Here is a 15926-nt window from a genome sequence, read left to right as displayed (position 1 = left end):
TAAATGGTGGAAAGGCTTTGAGGAGCTAAGAGATGAAAAATGAAATGAAATGAAAATTGCTTATTGTCACAAGTAGGCTTCAAATGAAGTTACTGTGAAAAGCCCCTAGTCGGCACATTCCGGCGCCTGTTCGGGGAGGCTAGTACGGGAATTGAACCGTGCTGCTGGCCTGCCGTGGTCTGCTTTCAAAGCCAGCGATTTAGCCCTGTGCTAAACCAGTCCCTGATGAGCTAAACATCACAGAGCACATATCCTCTCCTCTGATCATGTAGCGATGGTGTGGATATGAGAAGGTCCAAGTAAACCTCTGGTTAGTAGTGACACCAGGATGTTGATGCTGGAAGACTCAGCGAAAACGAAGTCCATGAGATTGAAGAAAGTGGTTCGACTTTTCGAGTTGGAGATAACTAGGAAATATTCTTTTCTTGCACTTGCTTAATGTATCCTGCCAGCTATCAACCCAAGCCTGGCTGTTGTCTGTAACTGTGATAGGTACTTCATTTTTGGAGCAGTTGTTTGGAACTGGATTTTGGAACCTTCAATGAACAGTAGCACTGCTGACATTATGATAGAAAGAATGATGCAGCAGATATCTGGTCCGAGAACACTGTCCTGAGGAACTCACGTGAGCAAAAGTGATTTTGGTGAATGGCTGCCCCTTGATGGATCATTTCATCACTGCTGATGACTGGGAAGAAGCTGATGGGACCGTATTTGTCCTGGGTCGATTAGGCTTTCTTTTTGTGAATGGAGCCAATTTTGGAAATGTATTACATCGGGCGGTCCCTATCTGTGCTGAAACAGTTGGTTAGTTATGGTACAAAAGCAAAATGCTGGGAGACTGCGGATGCTGGGAGACTAAAATTTGAAAAAATTGAAATAGTCAGCAGGTCAAACAGCATCTGTGGAGAGAGAAATTGAAACCTTCCATCACTATCCAATCTGAAACTATCCAATTCGGGTATCCAGCACCGCAGCTGAGATATTGTTGTGACTTGGATCGGGATTTTCTGTCCCTGTCGTAGTGGGACTCACTGCAGGGGATGCGGAAAGGCAGCCAAAGTTCCATTGACTTTCCGTGGGACTGGACGATCCTGCTGTCGAGTGGAGCCATAAATTCCGCTCTTAGACTTTTCTGTATTCAATGTAAACAATCAACTATGAATGTCACATGAAGTGAAGTGGCTAGGAATTGACGTCTGTAATTACAGTATACATAGAAATGTATTAATTAAAATTGTTTCTTTTTTTCAGATTAGTGGAAAGGAGATTCCACACAATCCCCAAATCCCTGCTTGGCTTCAATTCTATGTTGTGTTGCATTTTATCTTCATTCTGGGTCTTTACATGCACATATTTGCCAATAAGTCGGTAAGTATTTGTCCTTTAATGTAACACTGTGTTTTCTTCTCTTTAAGGAACGCAAAACTTTGGACAAGTTCATGATTAGTGTCAGCTTGAAGCAAAACAATGGCCGGGATTCTCCGTTCCGCAGTTTAAAGTGCTTCCGCCAGAGAAGAATCGGAACTGGTCCCCGCTGGCACTAGCAGCGGTGCTCAATTGTGAGTCACGACCTTTGGCTGTGCAAATCTATGCATGGCGGAGAGCAGGCCGATTTCCATCCAAATGCTGGTATTAAGCTGGCATTTTGAGCAGATGGCCTGATCCCAGCATCCAGCAGCCAACCCCCTCCTCTGCATGATGCAAATTTTGACCCCGCCTCCCCATTGATGAGGAGGACATCCCTAACCCCTCATCCAGGAAGGGATTCTCTCCCCCCCTCCCCCCCCCAATCACAGGAATAACAGGTTACCCCCTCCTCCCCACACCAAACCACACATACATGAGGGTGGCACAACCCCCTTTCAGCCCCCCCTTCAGTCCCTGCCCACTGGCATTGCCAATGGTGCACTTCCCCCTGGCACCATGGCATCTACACGCTGGCAGTGACACCCTAGCCTGGAGAGGTGGACCCGAAGTTGGGATCATTCCATAGCTAATGTGCACCTCTGCCATTGCGAGGCTGCAGAGGAGTTGTCTCCAAAGGATCTTGGGGATTAACTGGGCTTGAACTGTGGGTGGATGGTTTACTCCTGGACCCTCCCCTGGGATGAGAGTCCCATGTCTGGACTGCCCCTTCCTGGCTCTGTAGATATTCTATGAGGCCAAGGCAACCTGAAAATCACCCTCAGCATGGTGATCTCTGGCAACCCTCTGCTCAAGAGCATCCTCCAGGTCTGACTTTTTTAACACTAAAGTGGCCTCCTCACCCTGAACTGCACTGCCTGATAGCTGGTGAGTTGACGTGTCAGAGGCTTTCTTGAAAGCCCACAACACTTGAAAAGGCTTCAAATCCATTGAGATCCTTTGAAATACTAAGCATCCATTCAATTTCACAGAGCAATACTTTCCACGAGTCTGTGATTGACAGCTTAATGGTGCAGACTCAGCTGCTAGGTGGTTTGTTTATCTATCTTTGCCTTCACAGTTGAATGCAGTTCAAATGCCCTGCTTTGATGCTAACCACAAAGTCTATAAACACTCTTGCTATAACTGAGCTCTCCTGACCACATCAAAGCAGCTAAGTGTTGTCGACAAAAGGTGTTTTTTGGTATGTTGCATCTCTCAAACCGTAGGGTGGGTCCAGGAAAATTGGCACCAACAATTCCTTAAAACCGTCTGGCTGACTAAATTTATAATGCTGCCTCTCCCCAAAATGCCCTCCTTTTTTCCTTAAACTCATCCTTCATCAAACTCCACATATTCCTGGGTCTTGACATCTCACGTCACCTTACTGCCTCCATTGTATCAGTCATAGATACGGTATTTTCTGATCATTTCCCTTTATCACTCTCCACCCAGTTCCCCTTCCCTCCGTACACCCCTGAAAGAAACTCTCCTAATTCAATTGCAACTTCATATTCAAACTCCCAACCGTCTAGCCTTTTTCCCTCTGACAACCTCAATGTTTCTGCAGCTGTTCATCTGCTCAACTCTCCCCTCACCTCTACCTTCAATGATTTAGACCCCGTTAAAACCACTACTCTTTCTCACCCAGGCCATTCCCCCAGAAAAAGGGTCCCACCTATGAATCCAGCAAGTGTAGATGAGCCACATTTCGAGCTCAGCGGATGATCTTAGATTGATTGTCAGTGTAGCCACCTGCACAAGATTGTTCAGAAATTGATCATTCGTGGAATTACATCTAACAGACATTTTGGGCGGAGTTTGCAAGTGTTGGGTGTTTGAGTACAGAATGTCCTCTACCTATTACAAACAATTAAAGGCTATTTGATTCGATCAATCAGTCATTGGCAAGGGCACCCCATGTAACTGGCGGTGCACCAGCAACAAAATGAACACATTCAAGCCTTGCACCTTTTTTGAATGAGCTGGGAGCTTGGGGAGTCTACAGTTCCCAGTTACTTCCTTCATGCCAATCCTTCAGCCAATCTGTGTCAACTTGTCAATCCATCCTTTTCTCCTGTCGTTCAAATTGTTGTGATCTTTTGAAATTTGACATTCTTGCATGTGTCTCGATAAGTACAATATGAAAAGATTCAGCAACATAGCTCTCTTTTCAGCAATAATCAGATTAGCCATTCCTCTCATTTTATTTTGTGGGACATTACTCTGCACAATTTAGAATTGCATTTGTCTCGATGAAATCGGAGTAATTGATTGGTTGCAGATTGTTTTGGAATTTTATGAGGGTATGAAAACATGCGACATTGAAGTACGTCCTTTAATTTCTATCCCTTTAGCATGCAGGCTCCTGCTCCTCCTCTGCCACATCAGAATATTCAGCTCAGCTCTTGCTGGCTCATTATGCAACATTCAGTATCTTGAAGCATAATGAAAATTTTATTTGAATTGAAATAGTTCGCCATTCCCATCGAAAATAACGTGAAATCAAACTGTTGCATTCTTTTGCATAAAATAGATAGGATTGTCAAATGAAATAACATGTTATAATTTAGCTTAAATTTTCTAAATGGACACATAGAACATAGAACATAGAAAATACAGCACAGAACAGGCCCTTCGGCCCACGATGTTGTGCCGAACCTTTGTCCTAGATTAATCATAGATTATCATTGAATTTACAGTGCAGAAGGAGGCCATTTGAGTCTGCACCGGCTCTTGGAAAGAGCACCCTACCCAAACTCAACACCTCCACCCAACACCAAGGGCAATTTTGGACACTAAGGGCCATTTATCATGGCCAATCCACCTAACCTGCACATCTTTGGACTGTGGGAGGAAACCGGAGCACCCGGAGTAAACCCACGCAGACACGGGGAGGATGTGCAGACTCCGCACAGACAGTGACCCAAGCCGGAATCGAACCTGGGACCCTGGAGCTATGAAGCAATTGTGCTATCCACAATGCTACCGTGCTGCCCTTAAGAACAAATAAATCTACACTATATCATTTTACCGTAATCCATGTACCTATCCAATAGCTGCTTGAAGGTCCCTAATGTTTCCAACTCAACTACTTCCACAGGCAGTGCATTCCATGCCCCCACTACTCTCTGGGTAAAGAATCTACCTCTGACATCCCTCCTATATCTTCCACCTTTCACCTTAAATGTATGCCCCCTTGTAATGGTTTGTTCCACCTGGGGAAAAAGTCTCTGACTGTCTACTCTATCTATTCCCCTGATCATCTTATAAACCTCTATCAAGTCGCCCCTCATCCTTCTCCGTTCTAATGAGAAAAGGCCTAGTACCCTCAACCTTTCCTTGTAAGACCTACTCTCCATTCCAGGCAACATCCTGGTAAATCTCCTTTGCACCTTTTCCAAAGCTTCCACATCCTTCCTAAAATGAGGCGACCAGAACTGTACACAGTAATCCAAATGTGGCCTTACCAAAGTTTTATACATCTGCATCATCACCTCACGGCTCTTAAATTCAATCCCTCTGTTAATGAACGCGAGCACACCATAGGCCTTCTTCACAGCTCTATCCACTTGAGTGGCAACTTTCAAAGATGTATGAACATAGACCCCAAGATCTCTCTGCTCCTCCACATTGCCAAGAACTCTACCGTTAACCCTGTATTCCGCATTCATATTTGTCCTTCCAAAATGGACAACCTCACACTTTTCAGGGTTAAACTCCATCTGCCACTTCTCAGCCCAGCTCTGCATCCTATCTATGTCTCTTTGCAGCCGACAACAGCCCTCCTTACTATCCACAACTCCACCAATCTTCGTATCGTCTGCAAATTTACTGACCCACCCTTCAACTCCCTCATCCAAGTCATTAATGAAAATCACAAACAGCAGAGGACCCAGAACTGATCCCTGCGGTACGCCACTGGTAACTGGGATCCAGGCTGAATATTTGCCATCCACACCACTCTCTGACTTCTATCGGTTAGCCAGTTCGTTATCTAACTGGCCAAATTTCCCACTATCCCATGCCTCCTTACTTTCTGCATAAGCTTATCATGGGGAACCTTATCAAATGCCTTACTAAAATCCATGTACACTACATCCACTGCTTTACCTTCATCCACATGCTTAGTCACCTCCTCAAAGAATTCAATAAGACTTGTAAGGCAAGACCTACCCCTCACAAATCCGTGCTGACTATCTCTAATCAAGCAGTGTCTTTCCAGATGCTCAGAAATCCTATCCTTCAGTACCCTTTCCATTACTTTGCCTACCACCGAAGTAAGACTAACTGGCCTGTAATTCCCAGGGTTATCCCTAGTCCCTTTTTTGAACAGGGGCACGACATTCGCCACTCTCCAATCCCCTGGTACCGCCCCTGTTGACAGTGAGGACGAAAAGATCATTGCCAACGGCTCTGCAATTTCATCTCTTGCTTCCCATAGAATCCTTGGATATACCCCGTCAGGCCCGGGGGACTTGTCTATCCTCAAGTTTTTCAAAATGCCCAACACATCTTCCTTCCTAACAAGTATTTCCTCGAGCTTACCAACCTGTTTCACACTGTCCTCTCCAACAATATCGCCCCTCTCATTTGTAAAAACAGACGAAAAGTACTCGTTCAAGACCTCTCCTATCTCTTCAGACTCAATACACAATCTCCCGCTACTGTCCTTGATCACCACGCACATCCTACAGGAGGAGCATGCAACTGGCCTAGCCTCCATCCCCTCTTATCTGACAGAATATAGCTGGCCTGTGGACTAACTAGATCGCCGCCCTCCGACTCAGCTCCCAGTCAGCTACACTTTCTGTAAACCCCTGGCTCTCTTCTCACTCTTTGCGGAAATGTCGGAAACAAAATGAAAGGAGCACCTTACTCCCTCCTCACCTAACTCCCTCGGTCACCAAACTCTTACTATAGCACTCAAATGCACCAAATTCAGCACTCCCTCGGTCACCAAACTCTTACTATAGCACTCAAATGCACCAAATTCAGCACTCAGTGACACCATGCTATTGTGGCCTGGAAATGTACCCTGTATCATTTTCCTTTCATTCAGGGGATGTGGGCGTCGCTGGCTAGACAAGCATTTATTGCCCATCCCTAATTACCCTTGGGAAGGTGGTGGCGAGTTGCCTTCTAAAGCTTCTGCAGTCCATGTGGTGTCGGTATATCCTGTTGAGGAGGGAGTTCCAGGATTTTGATTTTGTGACAGTGAAGGAACGATATTATATTTCCAAGTCGGGTGCCGAATTGCCTTAGATTTTTGGATCAACCTTATTTCTAAATGTTTTATTCCCTTGACCCAATGATCTCACCCTCAGTTGTTCAAAGTAACATTTGCTTTGCAGAATAATCTGTTTTTTGCTTGGTTAAACAGGCTCTATCAGAAATCACAATCCTCGGAGGAATTGGGTATATCATGCTGACCCTGACTTCTATTGGATTGATGATGGAGAACAGGCAAGAATTATTTTTAATGTTACCAAAATAATTGTTTCTTCTTTTTCCCTCTCTATTTCCTTATTTCATCACTTTCTTTCTGTTAATCACTTCATTCCTCATTTTCACTACATTGGATTGGATTGGATTTGTTTATTGTCACGTGTACCGAGGTACAGTGAAAAGTATTTTTCTGCGAGCAGCTCAACAGATCATTAAGTACATGAGAAGAAAAGGGAAGAAAAGAAAATACATAATAGGGCAACACAACATATACAATGTAACTACATAAGCACTGGCATCGGATGAAGCATACAGGGTGTAGTGTTAATGAAATCAGTCCATAAGAGGGTCATTTAGGAGTCTGGTGACAGTGGGGAAGAAGCTGTTTTTGAGTCTGCTTGTGCGTGTTCTCAGACTTCTGTATCTCCTGCCCGATGGAAGAAGTTGGAAGAGTGAGTAAGCCAGGTGGGAGGGATCTTTGATTATACTGCCCGCTTTCCCCAGGCAGCGGGAGGTGTAGATGGAGTCAATGGATGGGAGGCAGGTTCGTGAGATGGACTGGGCGGTGTTGAAATTGAATTTCATCAGGTGCGGAGGGGATGGAGCTTTGCATGAAATTCGGTGGAAATCTGTTCTTGTTAATTTCTTGATTTGGACCTGGGGTTGAGTTTACAGCCTTAATATAGGTGAAAGGTAGAAGGGAGCTTCATTAAAATACTGCATTGTGGAATCAGCCTAGGTTATCTGTTCAAATCTCTGGAGTGTGCCTTGCATCTGACGAAAAGGCGGTAACATTGAGCTGAGGCTAACACCCAAAAAAGAGAGAGAAAAGAGCCAGATGTCCAAAAATTGTTCCATGCCCTGTAACTAATATATAATCCATCTACAAACAGATGCGAAAACAGCACACATTTGACATTGCAAGTGAAGGCTCTTCTTCCTAATGGCATACATGAATTCATATTGGCTTTAGAAACACTTAATTTCAGCATATCAAATATCATGCAATACTGCATGAAAGAAAGCAGTCAGGATGATCGAGAAACACTATTGCTCGATGTTCTCAAGTTGCCAAAATGCCACCAAGCCGTTCCAACGAGATATGGTGCATCGACCTGTCTTCTCAGGATCTAGTTCAACAAAAAAGGCAAATGCTGAACTGTGTCATCTCCTGCAAAGGCCATCAGGACAACTGCAGCTAAGATGCAGCCTCTTGGGCTGGTAGTTTCAGGGACAAAGTCAGGTACCAGTTTCAGTTACCAGTCAGTTGTAACATGAAACGTAGCTGCATCTCCTGATGGGAGTGCTGCCCCAAGGGGATGACTCCATGCAGTGACATACGGTGATCTTGCAATCACCTCTTTGATTTCTGCAACCAAAGGGCGTCATTCTCCGACCCCCCGCCGGGTCGGAGAATCGCTGGGGGCTGGCGTGAATCCCGCCCCCGCCGGTAGCCGAAGTCTCCGGCACCGGATATTCGGCGGGGGCGGGAATCGGGCCGCGCCGGTTGGCGGGCCCCCCCGCTGGATTCTCCGGCCCGAATGGGCCGAAGTCCCGCCGATAAATTGCCTGTCCCTCCGGCGTGGATTAAACCACCTTTTGAATTGCGGGACAAGGCGGCGTGGGCGGGCTCCGGGGTCCTGGGGGGGGCACGGGGCGATCTGACCCCAGGGGGTGCCCCCACGGTGGCCTGGCCCGCGATCGGGGCCCACCGATCCGCGGGCGGGCCTGTGCCATGGGGGCACTCTTTCCCTTCCGCCTCCGCCACGGTCTCCACCATGGCGGAGGCGGAAGAGACTCTCTCCACTGCGCATGCGTGGGAAACTGTCAGCGGCTGCTGACGCTCCCGCGCATGCGCCGCCCGGAGATGTCATTTCCGCGCCAGCTGGCGGGGCAACAAAGGCCGTTTCCACCAGCTGGTGGGGCGGAAATTCCTCCGGCGCCGGCCTAGCCCCTCAATGTTGGGGCTCGGCCCCCAAGGGCCGTACCTTTGGGGCGGCGCGATGCCCGTCTGATTGGCGCCGTTTTGGGCGCCAGTCGGCGGACATCGCGCCGTTTCGGGAGAATTTCGCCCATAAAGTGTGTCATTATACTGTCCTATCTTTTCTGCAAATTTACCCCTGCACATGGGTTCTCTTTCTCATGTTCTGGTCTTGCCCCAGACTTGCAGGGTGCTGGACAGCCTTCTTCGAGGCAATGTCCAAAGTGGTGGGGATGAGGGTGGAGCCATGCCCGAACGTGGCGGTCTTCGGGGTTTCGGACCAGCCAGATCTATTCCTGGGAGGAGGGCGAGCGCCCTTGCCTTTGCCTCCATGATTGCTCACCGTAGAATCCTGTTGGGCTGGCGGTCAGCAGCACCGCCCAAAGCTGCAGACTGGCTGTCCGACCTCTCGGAATCTCTCCAAATGGAGAAAATAAAATTTGCCATCCGAGGGTCAGATGACGGCTTCCACAGAACATGGGAGCCATTCACCCAATTGTTCCGGGACCTGTTTGTGGCCAACGAACGAGAGGAAGAATAGCAGGTAGCCAAGAATCAGGGGGGAGTAGCCGGGGAATGGGGGGGGGGAAGGACCGGGAGAGTGGGGGGGAGGGGGGACAGCTAAGCCTACGGGGAAAGAAAGATGAACCACGGGAGGGGGGAGGGGAGGGGAGAGGGAAGAGCCAGGGAACAAGAGAGGAGAATCAGGGAGGTGGGGGGGGAGGCAGGGAAATGAGAGCCGTAAGGAAGGCACGGGATACAATAACGAACAGGGCATCTCCAGGAGTAGGGAACGAGGAGAATGAAGACGAAAGATGAGAGGAACGGCAGAAGTGGCGGTGAGCGCGAGACAGCAGCGAGATCCGTCCGGGAGAAGTGATAACAACACCAAACCCATTTGAGTATTGCCCACTGCAATTGTCTCTCCGGCACCCGAATGTGTATTTACCTCCCCGGTCTTCCCCCCCCCCCACCCCGCAAACAGTCGCTTACTTATGTGTTGTAAATAATTTTGCCAGTTGTACAGAGTTGCTGCTGTTGAGCTAGTGCACAATACCCTACCAGTTATCCTATATTTTTTTTTATTGTATTTTTTTTTCCTACTATTTACTATTTTCTTCTTTTTGGTATGTTTGGGTGTGCCCTTCTCTTCTATATATGTGTGTGTGTATATATATATTATATACATATACGTTTCTTATCCTGTATACATAACGGTAAATATACTTTGTTCAACAACCCAATAAAAAACATTTATAAAAAAGGGTTCTCTTTCTCTTTTTATCTGTCAGTTCTCAACTCCCTTCCCATTAAACCTGTTGAAAGGTAGCTAATGGTTTGAGATGCCATTTGAGACGACCCATAAGCTTTCTGAAGCTATAATGTTTTATTGTGATGTGTGCTCCAATAATTTTCCATCCCTTTCAAATCGGCGGACACTGTAACTGAAGTCCTTCATGGGCTGAGTTTTCTTCTTGCAGTGTGAATAACAAAAATCAGCTCAGACCACTTGACCTTTCAGTTCTGGTTTGTATTATTTTTTAACCGCTTGGGACTAACTTAGACCTGTCATTAGAAGTTGCCCCCATTACATCCGTCTCCCATTGTTTTTCTCAGTTTCACATGCTTCTTATTTTTGATGTTGGATCATTTTTACATATTCATTTTCCTCCAATGTGAGTAGAACTGCATTTTTCTGTTTTAATTTTGCTGTTTAGGTTTGAGGATGTTCACTAATCAACCATTGTATTTCCTCCAATGTTAACAGATCAAGCGTAGATGTTTTAGAAACCATCCGATGCTTTGTTTTCCTTTTTCTTGGGCTGGGTTGCTTTACTGGTCCTTTCACACTCGTGACTGAAGTAAGTGATTGTTTTCATATAACTGAGCACAGTACTAGAAAAAAAGTTGTAAAGTATTTGTAGCAAAATTTGTAAAATACTTGTAATCGTGTTTTTCATTAAAGTTGCATGACTGTTGAAAAATATAAGCTAAATACAGTATTAAAGGTTTTTGATACCTCGCTGTGGAAAGAGTATAACAGCAATGGAAAAGGTGCAATGGAGTTTCTCCAGGAAATTGCAACAGCACTGCACTTCTGCATGACATTGTAACTCCTCCGGATGTAAGTCCAGGTTTCCTCATTGTGATCTCATGTTGGACTCTTGGTACTATTAATAGCATTCATTGGCAGAGTGCCTCTGGGAGGAGAAGAAAAATTCAAAATCTAATAGTGCTGCAGCTATAAGGGTCAACATGTGGAGCTAACAGAGTACCCACTGTGGTTCCAGAGGTGAGTTCTTCTTTAGGGCACTGAGCCCGCAAGGGAGGAGAACAGCGCGCAATGGAAAAATCGCGACAAGACCAACGGGGAGGCAAGATAGTCTTAAACTGTAGAATGATGATCAGTTTTCTTGTGAATGGCATACTTCCATTTGTAATGAACATAATGGGCTGAATTCTCCTCTTCACGACAGTGGCAGCGAGAATCGCGATTGGGTGGAGAATAGTGCGCAATAGAAAAATAGTAATTTGCGACCGTCGCCGATTCCGTCGCCACTCCTGTCCCTCGCTGGCAACGTTATTGAGGTTAACTCGCTGGCAGGCCCATGCAAAACCATCATTTGTCTGGATTTAAATATTATTAGCGGGTTGAACACTTCATCCTCCACCCCTCCGCGATGCTCTGCCCCTGTTAGATGGAGGTCTTGTGGGCATGGATTGGTGCAAGTATTTACAAGCGGCGTCTGGGCACCTTGGCTATTGAGGGGGAGCTGGAGGCTAAAAAAACTCTCAAAAAACATCACTAATTGTCAGGCTTGCCAGAGGTGTCTGCCTGTGCTGGGGACAGTTGTGGGGAATGACTTGGTGCCAAGCCCCTGCACACGGGGTGTCCCCCTCGGAATTGGGGTAGCCTGGCTCAGATCGCCATTGCTGCAGTATGTTATTTAAATGCAGCCCTTTGATGCTACTTGCAGACCCTTGTTTGCTCACACTGCTGACTGCTCACTGTGTCCTGTGAATGGGAGCCCACCTAGGCCACCCCTCTGGAAATCTTCATACCCCAGCTGTATCAGCAAAGGGATGGGTGTGACCAACTCAATCTGTGGTAGCACTCCTCAGAAGCGTTTCCCCACTACAGAGAAGCAGGGCATTGGCAGAGCTCACCCCAAATAAATGACACCTGCACATAGCCTCTGGATCCCTCCCTGGTTCTCTGCACCTCTCAGGACAGAGGCCTCGCCAGTGACCTCCACCTCTCAGGATAAAAAAGCTGTCTCCTCCTGGTGAGGTTGGCAGCACTGACTGCCTCTTCCACCTCCTCCCAGGTGCTGCTCAGAAGGCCCACCCTGTGATAGAGGGTGTCCCTCCTCTCCTCAATACCATTGAGCAGTGGCTCCACTACAGACCTCCAAAATTAGGGAGCAGAATTATTCTGAGCCACCTTCATGGCTGCAATAAGTGTGTGGTAAGTTGAGCGCTTAAAAACAGCTCTGGCTGTCAGGCTCTTTAGCGCTAATTCCGGCCCAGTGGTTACACCATTCGTTGGGTCAGGAATTGCTTTCAATTCACGCTGGCAGAGTGCTGGCCCATTTGCATGTCCTAAATTGTGGAACAAATTAGCACCCCAATGGAAATGCGAATCGCACGCTATTCAGTCCCAACGGGAACACTGGAGGCGTGATTTACCGGCCGCGTCCCCCCAGAATCGGAACTGGTCATGGCCAATAGATCCCGGGAGAGGCCTCCCCTGAGATTCCTGACAACCGTTGCGCCTCGTGAGATCAAACAAGACCTCGCAAGATGTCGCGGTCTGGATCCCGCCCACAATGGACGGGATCCTGTTTCGCACCGTTAAGTGAGTTTAAAATCCCACAGCCCTGCTGACACCAGATCAAACAACCACCCGGCATCAGTCGGCATCGCCGAGGAGACCCCAACCAAGCGCCAATTAGTACTGGTCCCCATTTCATACCGGCACTTGGAGGTGTCTCTCAGGAGATCGGGTCCCCTGGATGGTCGGCCTCTGGGCAGCGTGGTACCCTGGCATTGCCGGTACCATTTGGACACCCTGGTACTGCCAGTCTGGCACTTGGCAATGCCACCTGGGTGCCATCCTGGCACTGCCAGGATGTCCAGATGGCACTGCCAGGCTGGAAGTGTCAAAGTGCCAGGCTGGCATTTTTTCCACTCCGAGGATCGGTGTCGGGGGTGCCCTGTCTATTTGAGGTGCCCATAGGTGAGTTGAGATATTAGGGGGGTCCGGGGGCGAGAGATCGAGGCACCATTTTAAAATGGCGACCCAATCTCTTCCTGCACCAAGCAGCTCCTCAGTGTAGGGTATGCGGCTAAATGCCTCTGCGGGGCGTTCCATGCCAGCTGCCGAACAAAAAACTGAGTGCCGTTAGATTGCAGCGTCCAGTACGGCCTCGCTAACCTCCCCCAGAACAGACCCTGATTTTTTTTTTTGTTCGATCGCGCCCTTAGTGTCCCCAACGGACAATCCTGGTCAATGACTAGGGCCAAGGTAGGGAAATGTAGAAACATTGACTGGGGCAGCACGGTAGCATAGTGGTTAGCACAATGGCTTCACAGTGCCAGGGTCTCAGGTTCGATGCCCGGCTTGGGTCACTGTCCATGAGGAGTCTGCTCATTCTCCCTGCACCTGCTAGGGTTTCCTCCGGGTGCTCCGGTTTCCTCCCACAGTCCAAAGATGTGCAGGGGTAGGTGGTTTTGGCTATGCTAAATTGCCCTCAGTGTCCAAAACAAGGTAAGGTAAGGTGGGGTTACGGAGATAGGGTGGAAGTGTGGGGATAGGTAGGGTGCTCTTTCCAAGGGTCGGTGCAGACTCGATGGGCCAAATGGCCTCTTTCTGCACTGTAAATTCTGTGATTCTGTGAAATTGAAGCCGTGGTAGCTGAGGGGCGAGCTCAAATCAATTGAACAAATGATCTGACTTTGTTGTCCAAGGGGTCCCAGATGGCTGGAGCCATTGGGAAGCAAGTTCAGGTCTACTATAGTCAGCCTCAAGTTTAAAAGTTTCCTTTGAGTTAGACCAACATCTGTAACAATTGCTTCATGCCAATAGCACTGTCATGTGAAATATTGGTGAGTGATCCAATGCCTATTTTAGGTTGTTGCCCCAGGTGCCTTACAAAAAAGACCCAATCAATTTTGCAATGGCTCAAATACACACACTATTTGGGTACAGATTGCCCTGTGCTAAACTTATCAATGTTCGGGGCAGCACAGTGGTGCAGTGGTTAACACTGCTGCCTCACGGCACTGAGGGCCCGGGTTCAATCCTGGTCACTGTCTGTGCGGAGTTTGCACATTCTCCCCGTGCCTGCGTGGGTTTTACTCCCACAACCCAAAGATGTGCAGGTTAGGTGGATTGCCCACACTAAATTGTCCCTTAATTGAGAAGAAAAATAGCTGGCTATTCTAAATGTAACAGTTAAAGTTACTTGGAAGCAGTGAGAGCTGATATTAGGTTGGTATCAATGGAATGTTTCTGACAGTGAAATGAAGAACCTGGATGTCAGGCATGAGTCCTGAATGCTAGGGAACAGCGATGTGTCAGTGATGAGAGTCTGGTGCATTGAGCAGAGTGGGAGGTGGGTCATGTGGTGGATATGAGGTCCTTTAAGGATGCATTCACTGACATTGCTTGTCTGCATGAGGTAATTAAACTTCTTTTGGCACTGCTGCCCATTAGGCTCAGATGAGAGATGGGGGCATTGTGATCATGTCACTGGACTAGTAATCCAGAGGCCCTGCCTAATGTTCTGGGGACATTCTTCCGGGTGCTCCGGTTTCCTCCCATAGTCCAAAGATGTGCGGGTTAGGTGGATTGACCATGCTAAATTGCCCTTAGTGTTCAAAATTGCCCTTAGTGTTGGGTGGGGTTACTGGGTTATGGCGATAGGGTGGAGGTGTGGACCTTGAGTCGGGTGCTCTTTCCAAGAGCCGGTGCAGACTCGATGGGCCGAATGGCCTCCTTCTGCACTGTAAATTCTATGATTCTATGACATCCCATCACTGCAGCTGGTGAAATTGAATTTCAAGTAATAATCTGGAATAGTAAAGCTAGTCTTATTAATGGGGACCAGGAAACCATTGCCAATTGTCATAAAAAAAACATCTGGTTCGCTCATGTCCTTTAGGGAAGGAAAACAGCCACACTTACCTGTTCTGGCCAATATATGACTCCAGACTCCCAGCAATGAGGTTGACTCTCTGTTTTAAAAAAATGCTTTTCTTAAAGTTTTAGCATTTTATACAAAATAATACAAATACTAACCCTTAAACCAGACGCAAACCCTAAAAACGCCCCAAAACAACGGTTCAATCCAAGAAACAAGAACCGCCCTACTCACTCCCCCCCACTGTCATAATATACACCAGCATATCATGGTGCAGACACACACACACTGATGGACACACAGCGGGACCAATCAACACACACAACACCGCAGCCAATCACCAGTTAGAGCACACTCACTATAAAGACTCATTCGAGCTGCAGCCTCTTAGTAGGACAGAGCTTACAGCTTACAGCACAGATCTTCACCATGTACTGAGTGCATAGACTGGTTAGGACAAGGCATAGGTCTTTAGTTCAATATAATATCGTGTTAACCCACAGTGAAAGTATGTTCAACAGTTTCTGACTTAATAAAATAATGTTGCACGATTTTAAGTGTTGGTGGCCTGTATGTGTTCCACGGATCCAGAGCACCCAACACGTCATGATACCAGGAGTTGAGGGATATTAGAACTTCTTAGACCTACCTGCAAGTGATCTGCCTTCCACCAGCATACAGCCATCCTGCAAAATGGACAGCGTCCTCCCGCCACCGCCGTTCCGCATCACCGGTAACCTAGGGGCCAACTGGAATATATTCAAGCAACGTTTCCAGCTCTACCTTGAAGCCACAGACCGGGAGGATGCCTCGGACACCAGGAAGATCACTCTCTTCCTATCCACAGCCGGGGAACATGCCATCCACATTTTCAATTCTGTCACCTTTGCGGATGATGAAGATAAAACAAAGTTCAAGACGGTCCTCCTCAAGTTTGACACTCA

General features: G+C 47.4%; 1 protein-coding gene across 4 annotated transcripts in view; it reads left to right on the top strand.

Annotated features, from left to right (window-relative positions):
- agmo (alkylglycerol monooxygenase) overlaps positions 1–15926 on the top strand; it is a 552459-nt gene that overhangs the window by 384460 nt on the left and 152073 nt on the right. For all 4 annotated transcript variants that reach the window (XM_072509152.1, XM_072509153.1, XM_072509154.1 and 1 more), the window contains 3 exons: positions 1255–1371; positions 6791–6873; positions 10605–10698. In XM_072509152.1, coding sequence (XP_072365253.1) covers positions 1255–1371; positions 6791–6873; positions 10605–10698 — 294 coding nt within the window. The remainder of the gene's footprint in view (positions 1–1254; positions 1372–6790; positions 6874–10604; positions 10699–15926) is intronic.

The sequence above is a fragment of the Scyliorhinus torazame genome, chromosome 6 (genome assembly GCF_047496885.1).
Source record: "Scyliorhinus torazame isolate Kashiwa2021f chromosome 6, sScyTor2.1, whole genome shotgun sequence".
NCBI lineage: Eukaryota > Metazoa > Chordata > Chondrichthyes > Carcharhiniformes > Scyliorhinidae > Scyliorhinus > Scyliorhinus torazame.
This window is presented reverse-complemented; position numbering and strand designations above follow the sequence as displayed.